General features: G+C 34.4%; 1 protein-coding gene across 2 annotated transcripts in view; it reads left to right on the top strand.

The window, feature by feature from the left end:
• The window catches only part of LOC123566547 (uncharacterized), a 75,022-nt gene extending 50,632 nt beyond the window's left edge, over window positions 1–24,390 (top strand). Inside the window, exons 6-12 of one of the 2 annotated variants that reach the window (XM_045360756.2) lie at window positions 5,337–5,537; window positions 12,523–12,624; window positions 14,121–14,264; window positions 14,820–14,981; window positions 15,900–16,037; window positions 19,301–19,326; window positions 22,158–24,390. In XM_045360756.2, coding sequence (XP_045216691.2) covers window positions 5,337–5,537; window positions 12,523–12,624; window positions 14,121–14,264; window positions 14,820–14,981; window positions 15,900–16,037; window positions 19,301–19,321 — 768 coding nt within the window. In that variant the 3' untranslated portion in view covers window positions 19,322–19,326; window positions 22,158–24,390. The remainder of the gene's footprint in view (window positions 1–5,336; window positions 5,538–12,522; window positions 12,625–14,120; window positions 14,265–14,819; window positions 14,982–15,899; window positions 16,038–19,300; window positions 19,327–22,157) is intronic. The other variant, XM_045360755.2, reaches the window with a different exon arrangement.
• The last annotated feature ends 372 nt before the right edge of the window (window positions 24,391–24,762 follow it).

Here is a 24,762-nt window from a genome sequence, read left to right as displayed (position 1 = left end):
ATTTCTAAATAAGGTTGATATTTAAAACATGAAAATAATCTATATGTTCTTGCCCTGGTCGAGATTTCTAGCTGGGCGCTCCATTGCTGCAATCCAGTATCGTGCAGTCTTTGTTTAAATACTTCTAAAAACATATTTTTATTGGCAACACCTTGAAACAGCCATACATGGTTAAAACCTAAAGATTCAAGTAAATATTTAGTGTGATATGTCCATGATTTCTTGTTAGGATACACATCCAAATCTTGTAACATTTTATTGTACACAATTTTTATATAAATAAATGAGGTTTGAACAACAAAAACATAAAGCAAAGTCAGAATCAAGTACCATTTAAGTGAGATTATATTTTTACTGACATGTGCACACCATGGAACGTCTTCAAAATAGACATATTAGAGAATATAAAAAAGACATGTACAATAATACTTATTTACATGTCTAAAATACAGAAATTATCGTTGAGAATGCCACTACAGTCTTGTATAGATGGAATAAAATTCTAACACGACCCGATTCATTTTCCGATTAAACAAAGAAGGCTGAAAATTTTAGTCATTATACAACAATTCATTTTTCTGACGTCACAATCATTACGCCATTATTAGCGGTAAACGGCACAGCGGTGCGCTGGAAAAGAAACCAACAGAAAACAGGCAGGACGTACTTAAACATCCTTGGTAACGTGTTAGAATCTCTTTTTAGAGATTTGCTCTCGGATAAAATCATTGCTTATCGTTCAGATGCATATGATTATATCAGTCGGGCTGCGCCCTCGTGTAGTCCAACTTATTTGACGCGATCCTAGGAAATATTGAGTTATTTTTCTTATGGGTTAGATTGCCTGTCACAAACATAAAACAATCTGACCACCAAAAGGAAAAACTTTAAAAAATCTTCTTGTCCAAAATCACAAGGCCTAGGGCTTTGATATTTGGAATGTAGCATCATCTAGGGGGCCTCTACCAAGATTTTTCAAATTATCCCCCTAGGGTCAAATATGGCACCGCCCCGAGTGCCACATGGTTTATATAGACGCCCTCGTGATATAATTCATTTGCATCAGAACTCTAAACAATGATTTTATTCAACGACACAACACAAAATGAGATATATTATTTCTTGAATAGCAACTGACCTTCATAAATCATGAAAATGCCATTTAACAAGGGGAAATGCATAAAGCTACTTTATCCATTTTAAGCTACATGTACCTATCATGTTATCAATCGCTAAGTCTATACGGTAGTATAGAATTAGTGACCTATTTTCTTTTATGTATAACCAAAAAATATGTAACAAAATACCAGCAATTGCTACTTTTAATTGTATTTAATTGGTTATATAAAATGTGTTACTTCGCACAATCTTGTTCGATCGTACAAGGACTAACTCTCGTCAGTGAAGTAAAGTAAACACACAGATGTTTTATTAAAAAAGCCGGTGCGACAGTGAATGATGAAAAATGAAAGTTTTACCACATTTTTGATTATTGAAACAGTGTTAATATAAATCTCTAACTTAATCTTTATATTGCCTTACTATGCCATTTGTTTGTTATACAATGATTTTAACTCACCTGAGATCGCTAATCGTCCATCGCCCGTCCGTCTTTCGTCCTCACTTTCTCCAAATGACATCTAATTCCGAAGTAACTGGTCAGAACTGCACTAAACGTGGTCAATAACATGCTGGCATTGTCCTGTATCAGGTTTGTTCAGATGTGTCATCTTAGCCATTTTTGGCGGGCTGCCAGTGCTAAAAATAGAAAAACCTTTGAATGGCATCTTCTCATAAACCGGTTAATGGATACTCGTCAAACTTGGTGTTTAGCATTACTATAGAGTCCACTATATAGTTTGTTCATATGTTGGCGCTTCGGCGCTTTCAGAGGCTGCTAGAGCTTAAAATAGAAAAAAGCCTAAATAAACGACTAATTTTTACGATTTACGAACCACATTTTATATTTTCACCAACCTTGGTCTTCAGTATCATTATAAGGTCCAAATGGGGGAGCTAAGGCCCTTTATGGGTCGCTGTGGCTATTCCAGACTTTTTCAAATGTGGGCACCGGCCCACTTTTAGGGTTCACTAGAGCGTAATATAGAAAAACATTCTCGTAAACTGTAGAAAGCAGACGACCATTGAAAAGCGACCTTCCGGAACACCATCGATCTGTTAAAGCTGTCTCTGTTTATTTTTCCACCCATATTTATGTAATCAAGTTCTACTGCCCCTGTAACTTGCCACACCTGGAGCATAGTATGGTCTTCTCCAAACGTTGCACACTGTAGACTGTGGTCTGGTCCTCCTGTCTGTTTTGTTCTTGTTAGCTCACCTGAGCCAAAGGCTCAAAGTGAGCTATTGTGATCGCTCACCGCCCGGCTTCCTACGTCCGTCCGTCGTCCGTCCGTCCGGTGTCCGTCCACACTTTCCTTTAAACAACATCTCGCCCTAAAGCACAAGGCCATTTTGATGAAACTTCGCAGTGATGATCCTTGGATGGTCTTCTTTAAAAATTGTTCAAAGAATTGAATTCCGTACAGAACTCTGGTTACCATGGCAACCAAAAGGAAAAACTTTAAAAACATTCTTGTCCAAAACCACAAGGCCTAGGGCTTTGATATTTTGAATGTAGCATCATCTAGGGGGCCTCTACCAAGATTTTTCAAATTATCCCCCTAGGGTCAAATATGGCCCCGCCCCGAGGGCCACATGGTTTATATAGACTTATATTGGGAAACACTTTGAAAATCGTCTTGTCCAAAACCATAAGGCCTAGGGCTTTGATATTTAGTATATAGCATCATCTAGTGGGCCTCTACAAAGATTGTTCAAATTATCCCCCTAGGGTATAATATGGCCCCGCCCTGGGGGGACACATTGTTTCTATAGACTCATATAGGGAAACAGTTAGAAAATCTTCTTGTAAAAAACAAAAAGGCCTAGGGTTTTGATATTTGGTATGTAACATCATATAGTGGACCTCTACCAAGATTGTTCAAATGACCCCCTAGGATGAAATATGGCCCCGCCCAGGGGGGTCTCTTGGTTTATATAGACTTGTATAGGAAAAAAAACGTTAAAAATCTTCTTGTCTGAAACCACAAGACCTAGGCTTTTGATTCTTGGTATGTAGCATTGCCTTGTAGTCCTCTACCAAGTTTGTTCAAATTATTCCCCTGGGGTAAAAAGAGGCCCTGCCACAGGGTTCCCTAGTTTTACATAGACATATATAGGAAAAAACTTTAAAAATCTTTTTGCCTTAAACTGCAAGGCCTATGCTTTTGATATTTGGTATGTTGCATTGCCTAGTGGTCTACTACCAAAATTATTCAAATTATGCCCCTGGGGTGAAAGAGGCCCTGCCCTGGGGGTCCCAAGTTTTACATAGACTTATACAGGAAAAAAAAATTAAAAATCCTCTTGTCTGAAAGTTGAAAGCCTATGCCTTTGATATTTTGTATGTATCATTGCCTGGCTGATCTCTAACACGATTGTTCGAATTATGTCCCTGGGGTGAAAAAGGCCCTGTCCTAGGGGTCACTTGATATATGAGTTATATAGGAAAAAATACTTCAAAAGTTATCAGATCATATTTCCTAGACTGTTTAATTATATTTACCTGATGACCCAAGTGATAGGGGTCACCCGACTGTGACCTTGACCTACTGACCTACTTTCTTGTTTTTTAAGTTATAGCCATGAAATTTGGATGACATGTACAGTTTTGCAAACCGATCTTAAAACTGACTTTCAGTGACCATGAATATGACCTATTGACCTACTTCCTTGTTTTTGAAGCTTTAGCAAGGAAATTCATTCAAGCAAGCAACTTAACTCAGGTGAGCGATACAGGGCCGTTAGCTCGACTATACGAAGTATAAGGAGAGCTATCCTACTCGCCCCGGCGTCGGCGCCTTTCTGCGTCCCCACCTTGGTTAAAGTTTTTTACACTTTCTCCTTTTTCAACTTATCTCTGTAATTACTTGATGGATTTGATTCAAACTTGAAATACTTATTCCTCATCATCATCCACATCATCTGACATAAAGGCCATAACTCTGGCACCAATATTTCATGAATTATCCCCCCTTTTTACTTAGATTTTCAGGTTAAAATTTTGATGCACTTTCACTCTATCTCTGTTATTACTGAATGGATTTGATTCAAACTTAAAATAGTTGTTCAATATCATCACCCACATCATATGACATAAGGTGCATAACTCTGGGACCAATTTTTCATGAATAATTCCCCCTTTTTACTTAAATTTCAGGTTAAAGTTTTGGTGCACTTTCACTCTACCTCAGTTATTACTGAATGGATTTGATTCAAACTTAAAATAGTTGTTCAGCATCATCACCCACATCATATGGCACAAGATGCATAACTCTGGTACAATTTTTCATGAATTATTCCCCTTTTTACATAGAATTTCGGGTTAAAGTTTTATGCACTTTCACTCTATGTCTGTTATTACTGAATGGATCTGATTCAAACTTAAACAGTTGTTCAGCATCATTGCCCTTATCATATGACACAAGGTGCATCACTCTGGGACCAATTTTTCATGAATTATTTCCCCTTTTTACTTAGAATTTTAGGTTTAAGTTTTGATGCACTTTCACTCTGTCTCTGTTATTACTGAATGGATTTGATTCGAACTTTAAATAGTTGTTCAACATCATCACCCACACCATATGGCGCAAGGTGCATAACTCTGGCACCAGTTTTTTATTAATTATTTCCCCCTTTTTTACTTAAAATTTTTGGTTAAAGTTTTGATGCACTTTCACTCTGTCTCTGTTATTACTGAATGGATTTGATTCAAACTTAAAAAATAGTTGTTCAACATCATCACCCACACTATATGACACAAGCTGCATAACTCTGGCACCAATATTTAATGAATTATGCTCCTTTTTGCTTAGGATATACTTATATAGTGTTTGATACATTTTATCTTTACCTCTCTTATTACTTTAAGTTGATATTTTTGACATAAACTCAGGCTATTGTGCAATATCTTCATCCACAATTGGAGTCATTAAACACTCCAGTGACAGCTCTAGTTTCCTCAGATGTGCCCAGTTTCACTATCCAGCATCGAAATAGTCGAGCGCGCTGTCTCCTGTGACAGCTCTTGTTTTTCCGTTGTTGTTGTTGATATTTTTTTATTTTTGTTGTTTTGTTTTTTGTTTGTTTGTTGTTGTTCTTTTAGAGAGGGAGGTTAATTAAATGAGAATTCGTTCTAGTTTAAAAAGAGAATATTTGCCTTTTAAGAAAGGTGGGGTCATTGTTGACATCATAAGTTACAGTTCCAATTATTTTAGGCATATGTTCGTCGAGTATTCCAGTCAGTAGACGACGGGGCAACAGAGGACTTAAGGAAGCTCCTTAACTGTAAACGATACGGAGAAGTTCGAGACAGGTGCGGCCGGACCGTTCTGCATAGAGCCATTCTCAAACGGCGAGAAGACATTATTTTGTATCTTTTAGAAGAGTTTCCAGTTCTCATCAACTCAAGAGATAGTGTGAGTAATTACTTAAATATATACTAAAGTTACCACTTGAATCAAACATGTGTTTATGTCAACAATATATAGAGTCACTTGTATAAAAAGATATGTAGCTGAATGCATCTTTTCCCCATAAATTGTCCTTGGGGCTGAGCTTTAACATATTTAAAATATTTCTTACATTTTTTACAGAATTACTGTTTTTAGTAATAGACTGCTCAGTATGATTCCACTTGCTGTGATCTTTACATTGTCCCCGACTGAGGCCCGATATTACAAATCTCGTAGTACCTTAAAATTCCAAGCGATTGTCAACAATGTTGTAAATAGCCTTATATTACTGTGTAGAAGGTTTCCACGAGGGGGTTAAATCAGAATTGCTAAAATAATCAAGTTTTGAACATGTATGCCTGTGTGATCAGATCCTGTATTCCCTGATCAACTGTATTTGTAAAATTGTTTTACACAACATTGCATTTGTCTGAATTATTAATTAATACAAAAGGTACTATAACAGAGATATATTCATATATCTTGATAAATACATCGTGAACACTGAACAGGTAAACATGCAAAAGGACAATACCATATAAGTAATTAATTTAATAGTTGTTTTTCGCTTGTGAATACGTCAGTAACGTAAATCACACGTGTTATACGGAAATCATTATATGCAAATGTATGCAAATTTCAGGAAAGACACGTAAATATTTCAGATCAAAAAGACTAGTAAAATCACCCTAATTAGGACTACACGAAATTCACGTCAAATAAAATTTAAAAAATTAAAAACGTGAATGTCAAGATACTACGGTGGTATGTTTAGGACATATGTTATTTTTTTAAGATTAAATTATCTCGTGCGCACGACATCTTATCTTGAGCGATCAACATCTTATCTCGTGCGCACGACATCTTATCTCGAGCGATCAACATATTATCTCGTGCGCACAATATCTTATCTTGAGCGATCAACATCTTATCTCGAGCGATCAACATATTATCTTGAGCGATCAACATATTATCTTGAGCGATCAACATCTTATCTAGAGCGATCAACATCTTATTTCGTGCGCACGACATCTTATCTTGAGCGATCAACATCTTATCTCGAGCGATCAACATATTATCTTGAGCGATCAACATATCATTTCAAGCGATCAACATCTTATCTTGAGCGATCAACATATTATCTCAGCGATCAACATCTTATCTTGAGCGATCAACATATTATCTTGAGCGGTCAACAGATACCACTTGTTTACAGAAGAAGAAAAAAACGCATTAAAATGGGATGCAGAATTGAGGACATGAAATGATACTAGCTAGTTTTAAGAGCCAGTGGCAATACTTGGCAAGTTTATTAAATACTGTTAATAAATAAAGAATATTCATATATACCATCTCTTTAATACGCCCTAGTTCTTTGTCACATCATTTAGAATTTACATTGCAAGTAAAAATATCCACAGACTTTTAACGATACTGTGTTAAAAGTTAATGCGATTAAGGTCTATGTAATTTTAGTCCCCTACTGTTTAACACTTCTTGGGACTAACGTTTTTAGCTCGACTATTCGAAGAATAAGTAGAGCTATCCTACTCACCACGGCGTCGGTGTCGGCGTAGGCGTCGGCGACGGCGTCACACCTTGGTTAAGTTTTTCGTACCAGTCCACACTTTGACAAAGTCTTTTGAGATAAAGCTTTCAAACTTTCAACACTTGTTTACCATCACCATGACCAGTTATAGGCAAGAGCACATAACTCCATCAAGAATTTTGGCTGAATTATGGCCCCTTTTGACTTAGAAATAATGGTTAAGTTTTTCGTACCAGTTCATATTTTGACAAAGTCTTTTGAGATAAAGCTTTCAAAGTTTCAACACTTGTTTACCATCACCATGTCCATGGGCCAGTTATAGGCAAGAGTACATAACTCCATCAAGGGTTTTGGCTGAATTATGGCCCCTTTCGACTTAAAAATCTCGGTTAAGTTTTTCGTACCAGTTCATATTTTGACAAAGTCTTTTTAGATAAAGCTTTGAAACTTTCAACACTTGTTAACCATCACCATGCCCAGTCATAGGCAAGAAACCATAACTCCATCAATGATTTTGGCTGAATTATGGCCCTTTTTGACTTAGAAATCTTGGTTAAGTTTTTCGTACCAGTCCACACTTTGACAAAGTCTTTTGAGATAAAGCTTTCAAACTTTCAACACCTGTTTACCATCACCATGTCCAGTTATAGGCAAGAGTACATAACTCCATCAAGAATTTTGGCTGAATTATGGCCCCTTTTGACTTAGAAATCTTGGTTAAGTTTTTCTTACCAGTTAATATTTTGTGTAGTGTTTGACATATGGCTTTGAAACTTTTATCACTTGTTCAGTATAATAGTCTCTATCTGTGGGAAAGAGTACATAACTATGTCATCTATTTTGGCTGAATTATGGCCCTTTTTGGACTTGGAAATTTGTTCTGTTTTCATACATGTCAACATTTTGTCAAAACTATTTGACATATTGCTTTTAAACTTTGAACACTTGTTTATCATCATGATTTCAATCTGTAGGCAAGAGTACATAACTCTAACAACTATTTTGGCTGAATTATGGCCCTTTTTGAACTTTGAATTGGTTCACACATTGCCATTTAGTGCAAGACTTATCAAAATCCACAAATACAAGAACATTGTTTGTCTGATCCTTTTTTTCTTTTGTCTGAATATCTGTGGTAATACTTTGAGCCCATTCTTCAATCATTTATTCGAATAGTCGAGCGCGCTGTCATCCGACAGCTCTTGTTTCAGCTCGCTCTCCTGTTCGCTAGTGAGTCCGTCCCGTCAGTTGGTCCAATTCTTGTCTGATCTATAACTCATCCATCAGGGGATTTTAAGATGAAATAAGGCACTGCCTCTATCGAGAATCGATCCGACTCTAACTCATCCCATATCATTTGAAATGAATAGACAGTACGGAAGGACACACTTTTTAATTAGATAGTAAATATCTCATTCGGTATATCGCATGTTACCGTAGAGGGATCGATCCTGATTTTCTCACGCTACGCGTAGGGTCGATTCCCTATCAATTTAAAGGTAAATTTTGGAATAAAAACAATACTGCCCATGTTGTATTGTATTACAGATAATTTCCGTCTCTTGGATAGGCGCACCCTCCGCAGAGGTATATTTATTTATATGAACTGTGCTCACTATGTGCTTTTATTTACAAGTGCACACTATGTGTATACACTATATCCGTATTTGTACTGATGCGCAAGACGTTGCGGTTCGGACAAGTTATGTGGACGCTTATAAGGCAGAAGGAAAAATCGTATTCTTCCAAAAAACCCGAAGTCGGACGCTCTGTGCACGTGCCGGAAGTACACAGTTTTAAGCTCGACTATACGAAGTATAAGGAGAGCTATCCTACTCGCCCTGGCGTCGGCGTCGGCGTCGGCGTCGGCGTCGGCGTCTTTCCGCGTCCCCACCTTGGTTAAAGTTTTGGTGCACTTTCTCTTTTTTCAACTTATCTCTGTTATTACTTGATGGATTTGATTCAAACTTGAAATACTTATTCCTCATCATCATCCACATCATCTGACATAAAGGCCATAATTCTGGCACCAATATTTCATGAATTATCCCCCCCCCCCCTTTTCACTTAGATCTTCAGGTTAAAGTTTTGATGCAGTTTTACTCTATCTCTGTTAATACTGAATGGATTTGATTCAAACTTAAAACAGTTGTTCAACATCATCACCCACATCATATGACACAAGGTGCATAACTCTGGCACCATTTTTTCATGAATTATTTCCCCTTTTTACTTAGAATTTCAGGTTAAAGTTTTGGTGCACTTTCACTATATCTCTGTTATTACTGAATGGATCTGATTCAAACTTAAACAATTGTTCAATATCATTACCCTTATCATATGACACAAGGTGCATAACTCTGGCACAATTTTTCATGAATTATTTCCCTTTTTACCTAGAATTTCAGGTTAAATTTTTATGCACTTTCACTCTATCTTTATTATTACTGAATGGATCTGATTCAAACTTAAACAATTGTTCACCATCATTACCCTTATCATATGACACAAGGTACATAACTCTGGGACCAATTTTTCATGAATTATTTCCCCTTTTTACTTAGAATTTTAGGTTAAAGTTTTAATGCACTTTCACTTTGTCCCTGTTATTACTGAATTGATTTGATTCAAACTTAAAATAGTTGTTCAACATCATCACCCACATCATAATTATGATACAGGGTGCATAACTCTGGCACCAGTTTTTCATTAATTATTTCCCCTTTTTACTTAGAATTTTAGGTTAAAGTTTTGATGCACTTTTACTTATTCTCTGTTATTACTGAATGGATTTGATTCAAACCTAAAATAGTTGTTCAACATCATCACCCACACCATATGACACAAGGTGCATAACTCTGGCACCAGTATTTAATGAATTATGCCCCTTTTTTCTTAGGATATACTTATATAGTGTTTTGATGCATTTTATCTTTACCTCTCTTATTACTTTAAGTTGATATTTTTGACATAGACTCGGACTTTTGTGCAATATCTTCGTCCACAATTGGAGTCGTTAAACACACCAGTGACAGCTCTAGTTTCCTCAGATGTGCACAGTTTCACTATCCAGCATCGAAATAGTCGAGCGCGCTGTCTCCTGTGACAGCTCTTGTTAATTCGATAGTATTTATCTCATTCGCTATATCGCATGTTACCGTAGAGGGATCGATCCCCTAATATTTCTTGGCACAGATGTTATCTATAATGTGCTGATATGTTGCGCACAAAACTCAAGTACTGGGATCATGTTTGAAAGTCAAATGTTACTGTCGTGACAGTCCGTTTAATTAGTCTGTCGTTTATCATGGGATTTCATTTTTATTCGATACATGTGTTCGGCAGGCCTGTAACTCTTGAGTCAAGTTCAAACTTAGAAGTAAAACCATTTAGTTAAAAAATGATTTGTTGAACACTTTTTACATTTTCAATAAAATATTTTAGTCAAAAACTATATTAGGAATAATAAGTTGATGGAAATTTTCGTTTTGGAAGTTTGTACTTTATATACTTTGTTCCTCCACAGATGTTATATTGTAAAATTATAACGTAAACGTCGAGTATACATGATCTAATTCGTAGTAAATCATCAGTTTTTAGCTCATCTGATTTTTTGAAAAAAAATGATGAGTTATTGTCATCACTTGAGCGGTTGTCGGCGTCGGCGTCGGCGTCGGTGTCGGCGTCGGCGTCGGCGTCTGCGTCGGCGTTGCCTGGTTAAGTTTTATGTTTAGGTCAGCTTTTCTCCTAAACTATCAAAGCTATTGCTTTGAAACTTGGAATACTTGTTCACCATCATAAGCTGACCCTGTATAGCAAGAAACATAACTCCATCTTGCTTTTTGCAAGATTTATGGCCCCTTTTGTACTTAGAAAATATCAGATTTCTTGGTTAAGTTTTATGTTTAGGTCAACTTTTCTCCTAAACTATCAAAGCTATTGCTTTGAAACTTGGAATATTTGTTCACCATCATAAGCAGACCCTGTACATCAAGAAACATAACTCCATCTTGCTTTTTGCAAGATTTATTGCCCCTTTTGGACTTAGAAAATCAGTTTTCTTGGTTAAGTTTTATGTTTAGGTCAGCTTTTATCCTAAACTATCAAAGCTATTGCTTTAAAACTTGCAACACTTGTTCACCATCATAAGTTGACCCTGTATAGCAAGAAACATAACTCTGTCCTGCTTTTTGCAAGATTTATGGCCCCTTTTGGACTTAGAAAATATCAGATTTCTTGGTTAAGTTTTATGTTTAGGTCAACTTTTTCTCTTAAACTATCAAAGCTATTGCTTTGAAACTTGCAACACTTGTTCACCATCATAAGCAGACCCTGTACAGCAAGCAACATAACTCCATCCTGCTTTTTGCAATAATTATTGCCCCTTTTGGACTTAGAAAATCATTTTCTTGGTTGAGTATTATGTTTAAGTCAACTTTTCTCATAAACTATCAAAGCTATTGCTTTAAAACTTGCAACAGTTTTTCACCATCAGAAGTGGACACTGTACATCAAGAAACATAACTCTATCCTGCTTTTTGCAAGAATGATGGCCCTTTTTAGACTTAGAAAATCATGGGTAGGACAATATTTCTATTACACAAAAAAAATCAGATGAGCGTCAGCACCCGCAAGGCGGTGCTCTTGTTAAACTTTTTCATCACGCATATTATTCAGAATTCATTATGATAGCAACGAAAAATTTGTACCATATTTTAGATTAAACTTATGTTATAGCTTTGATACTACCGTCTCTTGCAAATTTTGAAATTATTTCAAGTGTACATTGTTGTAACATTTGAGAAATATATATGACCGATAATTATTGTTTCAGCTGGAAACCATTTTTGTACAAAAATATTCATAACTAAAATTGTTATTATATAAGAGAAATATGTAAGACAAATTGCAACTTAGAAAACATTTCCCTACTTGGTCTACTTACTTGTATTAATTTATGAAGTATAAAATTTCAAAATAAAAGTCTTTGATATTTAAGACTGGTTCAGATACAATCATAATTTTAGGCAGCTGTAAATTCTGTTAAAGAGGATTAGGTATCTTGTTAAACTTTCAATGATTAGTTGATATACCTTCTTGGCAATGACTGTCTTTCAAGTAACGTATTACTCATTAAACTAAAAAGCAAAATGAAACCCTTGGAGGTTTCAAGTTTGTCTATAGCAACTGAACCCATATACCCATATCACTAATCGCCACTTTGTACGCCCTTAGTCCTTAACTTCCGATCGTTCTACAAGTTTCACGTGAAATTCGTGTAAGAGTAGCTTTGCATTTTCAAAGCTCAATAGTAATAGAGATTCGATTTGAACTTTTAAAAAAAGTTAAAAGATGGACAGCAGGTTTCTATAGTGTTCATATTTTTATATCACATTGCAGCTGGACAGGACCCCTTTGCACTACGCACAACTATTCATAGAGAATGCAGACACGGTCAATCGGATGACGAAGCTTGGTGCAGACCCAAAACTCTTTGATGCTGTAAGTTTTAAATGTTGTATGTCTGAGGACTGACTCGGTCAGTATCACTTGATCCTCATATCGACATTACTAAAAGCCAGTACTAATATTGTATAATATTTTACTGGTATACCAATAATAAGTCGTGTAGTACATGTGTTACTAAACTTGCTTGGTTAACGAATACAAACTGCAGTGTTTAACTATTCAGACACCCCCACAGTTCCAGAGATTAACTGGAAAAGAAACCAACTGAAAACAGACAAATATTTAATAGATGTCGTCTAGCCAGTACTTTAAAATCCTTGGTAACGTGTTACAATCGAAATGATATATCTTATATAGGTATTTGCTCTTGAATAAGATCATTGTCGTTCAGATGCGTATTATTATATCACCACTCGGGCTGCGCCCTCGTTATATAATGCCTTCGCATCTGAACTCTAAACAATGATTATTTTATTTAAAGCGACAATACACTGAATATGATATATCATTTCTTAAACAAAGAAGACTGAGAGTTGTGTGTTATTATGCAACAATTAACTGCTTGTATGTCACAGTTATGACGTCATAGCGTCAAACGTCAAAACGGCGCGCTGGAAAAGAAACCGACATAAAAAAGGGCAAATATCCGGTTGATGTCATGTAACTACATAATCATCCTCCATAATATGTTAGAATCGAAATAATACATCTCAAACAGTGATCTGCTCTTGATGAATTATTACTTATTAAATTTGATAGATCTTTGTTTTGCATTCACGCGTAATTGTATATACACAATTGATAAATGGTTATACTCTTCGCATGAGGTATATGAATAATTCATTTCGATCAAATCAAACAGAAAGTGAGCACACAAAAAACCCACAGAAAACGCATTTAGTGCTTTAAAAAAAAAGCCCAACAGCAAGATCTAATAGCATTACAAGACTGAGGGTTGCGCACAATATCAGTTTTATGCTTGTGAAGTCATGTTAGGTTTGATATTATCGCAGTGACGTCTTTTCCTTTTGTCTACGGTCCTCTTATTGATATTTCAAATGTTATGTTCTTCTGGTCTGTTTTGATAATATTTATATTGAAACAATTGCATATTAATTCTAAAGTTGCTTGTAGTTACAAATTTTTAGTTTTGTATGGTGAAATATGCACGCGTTCGTTCTGCTTTGAAAATATTGTATGACTTTAGGAGCACAGTATTGTTCTGCTAAAGGACGAGTGCATATTTCTTGATGCAAAGCATATAATCTTAATATTACTAACGTATCTACACATATTGATATTACATAAATATTATAAATTTGTTCAAAAGTCTAAATAAAGTTTTACAGCACTGACGTAAATAAACAAATTAACGTTACGGCACACATTAAAATGACGTCAAACACCTGATAATTATAAAATTCCGACGTCAGATTTGAAAAAAAAAAAGTTGACGTTTCTTGTTCCAATAAGCGGGGAGAAAAAATGAATATGCAATGATTCTAGATATCTTTATTCTTTGTTTTTAGAATGGTCTGACAACAAATGATTACAAGAAAGATGTTTGCGGAAATCAGAAGTTCCAACGGTTACAAAAGGAGGTGAAAGATTTCGATTTAAATGTTTACCTGTCAGAGACAGACTTCGAAACTACGTTCAAAAGTGCAATTTCGGTAAATTCTCTTCTTTGTTTTCCTTTCAAAGTACCTTTTGTTCATAATTTCCTTGGAAGAATTTTAAATGATTATTTCAGGATTTTTTAAAACCAAATTCTTCTAGAACGACACTGGTAACTTTAAAAAGCATGCATTCAGACGAATGGTAAAATTTTAACAAAAATAAACAAAGCAAAGTATATTAAATTAATTTTTTTTATAAAACAGAGTATTGTTTTGCTTGATGTTCTATTATGAGTATGATGTAAGAAACAACTAAATTTCTTCTATTCTGCTTCACATTTTTATTATGTTCTTAACACTTCAGAGAGTTTTCCTGCGTATTGTTACATTGCTTTAAATTACCCGATGCACTTATTTTTTGTTTCGGATTCCTTATTCTATAAGAATATATACCTTCAGTGCATGTTGTCACTTTTTATCTATGTTGCTTTATTGCTACATGTACATGATCGATCTAAGGCCGTCTGGAAAGCTTGTATTTTGTACATATCTCGACTGCTGAATTTTATATTTCGAATATATCAAGCTGACATGATTTTTAATCAACAGAGTGGGGATCTAGAGACCGTGAAATCTTTGGTGACAGGCCTGAAGAGTTTCGGGGATGTTTCACGGTATAGCAGTACCCTCTTTGACTGTCTGGACAGTAGGGCCGTTGAAATTGCTAAATTCCTTATTGTGAATGGGTTTCAGACCGATGTTTATAAGCAGGTAAATATCACATTTGTGTCAAGTTAAAAATGACAGGCTTTTTTTTATAATAATGTCAAACGACTAGATGCCCAGTTACGATATATACGCGTTTGTGAAACAAATTGTTTTACTTTATATCTCAAAAATACATTTATTCAACTGATTTGGTTATATCAATATTTGGAAGAACTTTGATATGAAATTGTATAAACCAATATTTTGATAGGATTTTGAGTAGGAAATGACAATAATGGCACCAAAATAATGCTTGTATAGCGGCGTATATATATGCGATTATTGCAGAAGTCCTTGCCGTTCGTTTGATGGATTTAGATGAAAATGAATCAAAATTGTTTGATCTGTAATACAGCATATGTCAGAATGATAGGATATGATAGAAACAAATAAATAAGTGTATACAATGTGCAAATAATCAATTTTCCCCAACATTTTCGCTACTACTTTATGTTTTTAACACAGTTATAAGTAGGACGTAAAAGTTTGTCTCATATAATTATTTACATAAAGTCTAAGGTATCCTTAAGCAAGCCAGTTATAAGAGTAAGTTATGATAATAAAATAATTGTATATTTTTGAGAGATTTTTGTGAATAAATATGCATAACTGTTAAATAGGCGTGGCGATGCATTCAACTTACGATTACTATGTACTTTGGCGAAAGAGGATGGAATGTTATTGTGAAATTTTTGGAGTGTTTATTACTTTATAAACAATAGATAACATAATCATTCATTTGATTTTCATAACTTTACCTTCGTGTTTTTCCATATTAACTACAGTAGTTCACTAAAATTTGCATTCTTGGAAAAATCTAAATAATTTAGATCTAGTTTTCTTTAATATTTCCACATGTTCAAAATTATTGAACAGCACAGGGTTGTGTATTTAGTAAATTAGTACATGATTGTATTACAGTACAACAAATGCGACCCAAATGACCCAATGTGTGCAATGATGGAGTGTGGACACTCTATGACGTCACTGAAAGAGCGCGCACAGGAGTTGAAACTAGAGGACATTTCCAGAATGATTGAGGCTGCATCGAATGGAAAGGTATGCATTAAACACACAGAGTTAACAATCAGTGCATTCAATGTTTTCATGATTAAATCATTATTTCAACTGCAAACCTTATCTTTGCAAACCAGCTTTACTGGGGATAATTCTTTTTCTAATGATACATTGTTTTGAACACAAGGTAGATCTATGTATGTCGCTGTATTTTGATGTTACTCTAAACAGTATGTCCATGACATTGTCAGAAATGTCTATTTCATAAATTTTAGGTTGCTCTTTTTGTTTCTGTTTTACTTTGCAGAATAATGACCTTAAGTATTTATGCTAGGGTTACCTGATTGTTGTCCTGAATAGGAAACAAACATGTGTAAAATGAACAAAGTTTGTTTTTGGATTAAAATTTGTCAGTTTCAGTTACAATTTACTTCACACTAGTTGCACCATATACTCCACATTTTGCAATAATCAGATTTAACAGTAAAACCTAACAAACTTGTAATACTCGCGCAATAACTTCTAACTTATACTGTTACTTAACACTTTCATAAAAAAATACCTTATTGTTGGAATATGTGTTTTCCTAAAGTGCTGTGAAAACGTTTATTTGAAATAAACGTCATCTTACTGTGCTTCTATTGCTGACTTTTTCTTTTCAGTGAATTACAACTTGACAAAAAAAAAATTGCCACACGTAAAGTTATTTAAAGGTGGTCAATCACATTTAATCAACATTTAATGACATTTTTTACTTTTTGTATATTCTGGTAGAGAATTATTTAAGGAACAAAAAGACCGATTACATAGAGTTAGATTCCTATTTGAAATGTATATTTTATTATTTTTATAAAATTTTGTAATTACTCCCCTTTAATATGAAAGTATATAAAAAGCTGGGTTTTTCTTTTTATTTCGATACAATGTCTAGTTTTTACATTTGCATTTGATAGACATATCAATTATTGAACAATCTGAAGCAAAATGCAAGTTTTAAAGCTGTGTGTAGCTTCTGAATTCATTTATTTCCAATCTATCTTGGTTGCGCAACCAAGATAGGCAAAGGGAGGTAATAATAATTTTTCAAACTTGCGTTTCTAATGAATTCCATCTAAATACATAATTTTTAATGCAAATATTTTACAAATATATTACAATATGTCTAATATTTATACATTTCCTTAGGCAAAGTATGTTTATCAAATTTATACTTATGATAAAATAACTCTATCTTGGTTGGGCAACCAGGATAGGAAAATGAAATTTTAAAAATACCTCCAGTGAAAATCTAATTTGTATTAAGTGTTTAGTGAACATAAATGAGTGTAAATGATCAGATGCTAAAGTTTCGAACAAATCCGTTACATGGCCAAAATCTGATTATCCACCTTTAAGACTGAAAACATTTTTTTCACTTTTAGTTCGATTATACGAAGTATATGGAGAGCTGTTCTACTCGGCCTGGCGTTGACATCCTTCCGTGTCCACGCCTTAGTTAAAGTTTTGAAGCACTTTCGCTTTATCTCTGTAATTACTTGATGGATTTGCTTCAAACTTAAAATTGTTATACCTCATCACCACCACCATCATGTGTGCCACAATGGCCATAACTCTTGCACCAATATAATATCAAGTATCCCAATTTTACATAGAATTACAGGTTAAAGTTTTGGTGCACTTTCATTCTTAGTTGCTAAATGGGTTTGATTCAAACTTAAAATAACTGTTCCACTTTAACACTCACATCATATTACACATGGTCCATTTCTACACCAATTTTTTATGAATTATGCCATCTTTTTACTTAGAATTTTTACTACATCATTGTTATAACAGAAGAGATCTGATTCAAACTTAAAATGAACCATTCACATTATCACTCACATCATTTGACAAAATGACCATAACTTGCATCAATATTTCATTATATATCAACCATTTTTACTTAAAAATTTCAAGTTAAAGTTTTGAAGCACTGTCATTCTATCTCAGTTATTACCAGATTGATTTGATTCAAACTTAAAATAGTTGTTTCACACCGTTTCCCATATCATAAGACACAATCGCCATAACTCGTGCATTAATATTTTAATGAATTATGCTCTCCCTACCCCTTCCACTTAAGATTTCATATTAATTTTGGCACACTTTCAGTATACCTTTGTTATTACGTGAATTGATTCAGATTTAAAATAGTTAAACCACATTACCATCTTCATTATGTGACACAAGGTCTATAACTCTGATGCAGATATTTCATTAATTATGTCCACCTTTTTTTAACATTTCAGTTTAAGTTTGACGCTTTTCCATCATAACTCTGTTGTTACTTAATGCATTTGTTTCATATCATATAATACAAGGCCCATAATTCTGGCAGCCATATGATATTAATTGTGCCCCCTTTTACTTAAAATTTCAGGTTCAAGTTGTGGTACACTTTTGCTCTGTCTTATTTATTACTAAACATATTTGAGTCGTACTTGAAATAAATGTTCCACAATATTAGTCACATGATGTGACACATGGTGCATTACTCTTGCAGAAATGTTCCATGAATATATCCCTTTTAAACTTAGTTCATATTTTGATACACTTTTCTTTTATCTCTGTTATAACTAAATGCATTTGACACATAATTAAACTGTTGTCCAATATCTTCGTCCACATTGGAATCATTAAACACCCCGGTGACAGCTCCAGCTTCCTCAGATGTGTCCAATTTCATTAGCATCGAAATAGCAGAGCACGCTGTCTTCTGTGACAACTTTTGTTTATGATATAACAACACTTGCAATGGGTCTCTGACGAAGTGGTAAATTGTTTCCATGCAGCCTTTATGTTGCATTTAGAATAATGATAAAAGAACATGGTCCATTAAATTGTCTTTGTCGACATCCTACCGTAATGCACTGTTGATATACATTAGTTTATTGTTTTCATCTTATAAACAGTTCTAGTTAAAATTGAAAGATGAGTACTGCGACTGGGAAAGCACAATTATATCTGACAGCTAAAACAATGGCCTCCGTATACCAATATATATTTTGATATATATTACTACCTTCGTACAAAGAGTGTAGACTATAACACTGTGTATAGATGCAATTAATACTGACATACTTTCACTGCAGACACTGTTACCATTATCCCACTTTATACCAGTATAATTCGATAAAATTGTCCAGATATTGGCTTGAAATTGCTATGATAGAATATAGTTAAAGTGTTATAATTGATACATATTTATTTGATATAAAAATTGATTATTGTATAAAATGATAAAAAAACCTCCTTACTTGCAGACACAAATAACCCGCCTTTAAAAGAGGTATATACATGAGCTAACAGTAATATATATATGTAATAAAAACTTGTGGTGCAAGGTTTATAAATGCATGTTGCCTTTTTGTATGCATAATATAAATATTTCAATCTGAGGGTCGTGTGCAAAATATTATCCTTGTTGTGTTTTGTTTACACAATATTCATTTTAATTGACGTTTTCTAGGTAGGTTTGCTTTCCTAATATGTATCGTTGCTTTTTAAAAAAAATATGTGGCTGTGTTGTCATTTAACATTTGATTAGCGATGTATATGTTGCTTCTGTGTACTAACACGTTTACACCCCTGCAGCCAATCAGCAGCGATTAACATTTCCTTTTCATTAGTTGAGTATGTAATTCAAGATATTTCAACGTACTTAAAATATACGTCATACTTCATTATTTACTTCATGATTTATAACCAATCAGGTAAATTTTATACTATAGACACATGCCCATTTGTTTTTCTTTACCTTTGGTGGAGATCAAGATATGTATAGAATGAGTTTTGTTAAATGCCAAGAACGTTTGTATGATTGCCACAATCTGCACAAAATAACCTTTGTTTTATCTGCCTTCTTATATGATCTTGGTTCAAACCCGTATTTAATTGAACAAACTGATTGTGCTTAACTTAAAGGGTAATTATGTTGCAAAAGGAAAGAATTACTGACATGAACCCCAACAAATAACTGTCATGATAAGTTCTAAACTTTGCTACTTTCTTTTCAGACTCAATCAAACCGAGTCTGTTATTATTTTGAATGGTTGCATTCTACGCTTCCAAAGGACCTTCTTTCAGATTTTATTAACTAACACTCTTGAAGTGCCGTGTGGCGGACATAAAAATATCCCGCACTAGAGGGCGTGAGGGATGTTGCACTTTAATTACCTCTCATGAACAGACTCGATCAAACCGAACTCCTATTAGCTTGCATGGTTGCATTCTATGCTTTCCAAGGATCTTCTTGCTCGTCCCTGCACTGTCAGCCATGTTTTATGGCATTCAGATCCTTACGCCAAAAATGAGACTTTACACTGTGTCTCCCAGTACATACGTGCGTCATTTATTCAGTTATAAACTACTAGAGTATACACTCTTGGACGTTTTTTACCTTTGACATGCGACATATTCAGTTTTAACGTAGATATCTTATGTTGTTATTGAAGTAAATATGAGAGTTTGTTAACAAATTCTCTGTGGCATAAGTCTTATGTATTTATATACTAACTGTCTTTGTTGCTTTAGTACCAGTTCATGTCTGTATCAAACCCAACAAGTCATCATTACACCAGTACTATTGTATATTAACAATTTCCAGTGCTTTAGTAACACCACCTTCTTATTATTTAATTACTTTTTCTTCGTCATATAGAAATTCTAAAATCTAGGGTATTTTTCTTTCAAAGTACACATATAGACAACAGATATCTCTTGCTTGGTTCATTATGACAAGCAAAATAAGCCACGCAATGCACTTTAACTTTTATTTTAACATTGTTCTCATGAATACAGTGTAACTGTATGTTTGTTAGACATCTTGCAACAGCAAGAAAAAGATAGGATTTATGTAAAAGATATGAATACAAAACATTATATAAATACCATATGGCAGCGTGTGTGACATTGATATTGTCAACCCGAGGGCAGAATGTCACCCGAGGCGATAGCCGAGTGGTGACATTCTGTTCCGAGGGTTGACAATATCAATGTCACACACGCTGCCATAATGGTATTTATTTTATTATACCGAACAAAACTAAACACATAAAAAAGTTTTAAAAATGTTTCTGGTTCATTTAATTCAACAGTTTCATCTTTAGCGCGGTAATCATTTGTGTACACACTGAATAGCGACGTCATTACAATATGACATTGTGTACAAGGGACGCAATCATATGGCTAAAAACCTGAAGCAGTTATTTGCCCTTATATGACATTCAAAATATCAGCGCGGTCACATGACCTGACAGTCACTTTCGCTTGGTCACGTGTCAAAAAGACTGAAAATGTTTCTGATAGACAAAATATCTCCTTTTCGGGTAATGGGATTTTAACATTGTAGACAAAAGTGAGGTATAATAAAAGTAAAATAATTACATAGATAACTTGGTTATCATTTGTGCTTGATACGCGCTTGCATTGTAATGATTGAAAACATGGCTGAATTGCCGAATAGAAATATCCTTCGCATGTTGTTATTTTTTATCTGATCAAAGGAGTTTTTAAGCTGATAACTCCGATCATTGTAAAACGTATTTGAATTAATACGGCAAAGACAAACTACTCAAAACGGATGATATCAACAGATATTAATATTACCGCTTGAAGAGAAATTCGTTTTTGCTATTTCAGTTAATTATACAAAACTCTTTCGAACATAAAGAGTTAGGTAGTTGCTATAAAGTTAATTTCTGCATGGCTTCTACAAGACATCACTTGCACGTTTTCTTGGCTCATATCTCTGTATGGATTAAACAAAACATTATATAGGAAAGGCGACTTTGAACACTTTAAAACATGGAAAAATAATGTTTAAAACGTTAACAGTCAAATATGTATATTAACGAATTTTTTCATTGAAATTTTGAAATTTAATAAAACACGTACATAGAGTCTTCATCTAACCAACTCTTGTTTTTATGAGCATTTTCAAATATTGAAATTACCACCCGTTTAAGAATGCAGGCGAATAAGAATTAATATTTTTAGGATGAATACATTAACTTATATTGATAATAAAGACAACCAAAATTAATTACTATTTGCTATTCTATGCCGTTTCTGTTTTGACTTGCGTTATTTTTGATGGAATATTTTGATTCAATATTTCAGCTGCAGCTCCAGAAGCCAGAGGAAGTGACCTTGCCGGGATATGGTCTCGCTTGAAGATTGTTCAGCATTATCAACACAGACTTTGTCAGGATTTGTTCGTTTCTTTGGATTCATAGCATTTTCTAGCGGTTTCAGTGTAGTTTTGTGATGACATTTTAGTTACTGTGACACACCTTTACCATGACATTTTCTGTAATTCGGTCCGAATATACATGTAGAAATATTATATTTTGTTCAACTTATAAAATGTGAATTATGGAAACATGGACAAGATAATAATTTCAAACTCAGCTTTTTTAGAAATGTTTATATACAACGTTTGACTTTGAGAGACGAATTGACTGTAGTATAACATTCGTAACACTAATTCAAGCACAGCATGTCGGTCACTTGACATGGCATAATACATGTATCGTGAAGTTTATTAAGCACGAACATATTACTAGAAATGTTGTTAATATTATTGTCCATGATAGCCACCTTGGCCATATACTGTGCAAGTATTGAAAAAGATATGCAGGGTACCGTTACACTAATGGGGTAGTTGTACTACTAAATAGTGGCTGTTGTATGTATTGGACGTTCTTGGTAGTTTACCTACGAAATAGCACATTCAGTGTTTGTTTTTGTGAACAAGAGATTGTTTAGGTTACATCACAGAAACAAACATGTATTTTTGAACTTTTCTTTTACATGCAAATGATCAAGTTTAAAAGAAATGTTTTGCAATGTTATTTAATTGTTGGGGAATATTGTTTCTAAAGATGCTCACAGGCTGTAGGGTTCTTGGCAATAAAGAGGTTAAGATTTTGTACTTGTACCATTTCTGCCTGTCAAAATCTAAACCATCAATTTAGTTGAATGTGCAGTCAATATATAAAGCGCGTCTCTAAATTCTTAATATTAATACTTTACCCGAGGGAATTTATCAGCATAACGATTAGGACCAATGAAACTGTGATCAAACACGGTACCTTTACAAAACATTGTGAAGATCTTATAAAGATTTAATTATATCTCTGTATGTGTTCTAAATTCGTGTTCTTTAAATGCATTTTGGTGTTCATTTTAATAGGCATTCAGCTTTTAATGCTTTACAGCTAAGTTACATTGTTCCGCTGAATATTTACTGAGATTCGTTATGTAGCTACACCATTCTGTCACACAAATACTGACAAAATCGCAGATATATTACATTAAAATAACTGGTTGTAGAAAAACTCACTAATTTAATCCATAATCCAAAAGTGAGCAATTTTCATTGTAGTACTAGTACAGCATACGAACACGTGTGTTAGCCGAAAATTGCAGAAAAAAAGCTGAGTAGAACAATAAAGACACTTAACAGCTAACTGCTGTTTCTCATTATGTTGTGAATGGAAAACAAAATAATATAAATCGTGTGCAGTAAATCATGCAGTGTATGACCTTCTTGAACAGGTGTACAGTGATCCTGGAACAGGTGTACAGTGATCTGGAACAGGTGTACAGTGATCCTGGAACATCCTGGAACAGGTGTACAGTGATCCTGAAACGTCCTGGAACAGGTGTACAGTGATCCTGAAACATCCTGGAACAGGTGTACAGTGATCCTGGAACATAAGACAGCATATTGACTGTGTATCCACTGCTAGGTAACGAATCTGTCTGCTGACAGGCCGGGCTCCTCTCGAACAAAGACAAGCTTAATTTTGATAACTTGGAGCCTGGGAAAGTAAATTTTGCTTTTTCTTTACTATGAACATTTATTTTTGTGTCGAATGTTGCGCGTATTTTTCCTGCCTATGCACATTTGTAGTAAAAGTAATATTGCAAAGTTGTGTGGAAGTGGTTCTTGTCATGTACATAAGTTATGTGGACCAAAAGCATGGGCCTATCTTAAGTTAACATTCATTTAAGTTAATCGGTAACATTTTCAAATCATTTCCAATTAAATGAGATAAAATTATGAAACTATCTAGTAAAGTACATATAAATACCAAATTTATACTTTTCAGCTTTTTTTGTTCACTGTGTTTACCAATTTAAACCACATCCGAGAGATATTAAATGTTATGTTTTACCGTTGTTGTAGTCAAAATGAGTAATCTCTTGTTAATATTGGAAATATTCAGTGGTAGTTGATTCTATGCTTATAGTGCAATGTGAATCATGGAATATATCTATACACATGTGATTTGTTGACACTTTTTATCAAAATGCTCTGTAGTAAAAATAAAAGTGTAATATGACATTTTGAGTTTATTTTAGCTCGTTTATACGAATATATAGAAAACTATCATAAGCGCCCCGGTGCCGGCGTCCGTGTCCACAGCTTAGTTAAAGTTCTGATGCTCTGTCACCTTTTCCCTTGTTATTATCTCCGCCCATGGCGTATGGATATAGTCTTCTGCGTTGTCTTTCCGTCTTTCTGTTCATTGTAAGGATCTTACATGCCTGTCTATATATAACCTACGGACAGTGCGGAATGAAAAACCGAGCGTTAGCGAGGTTTTGTATCAAAGCTGTCACGAGGGTTGAGGAAAAAGCTTTCTTGCCTACCTAGCGGGGAAAGTATACATTTATCCGAGCACGCGCCGGGGATAGATAATCCTGTCTTTCCCTA

Source organism: Mercenaria mercenaria, chromosome 8, assembly GCF_021730395.1.
Source record: "Mercenaria mercenaria strain notata chromosome 8, MADL_Memer_1, whole genome shotgun sequence".
NCBI lineage: Eukaryota > Metazoa > Mollusca > Bivalvia > Venerida > Veneridae > Mercenaria > Mercenaria mercenaria.
Note: the sequence above shows the minus strand (reverse complement) of the source record. Positions and strands in the feature narration are given on the sequence as shown.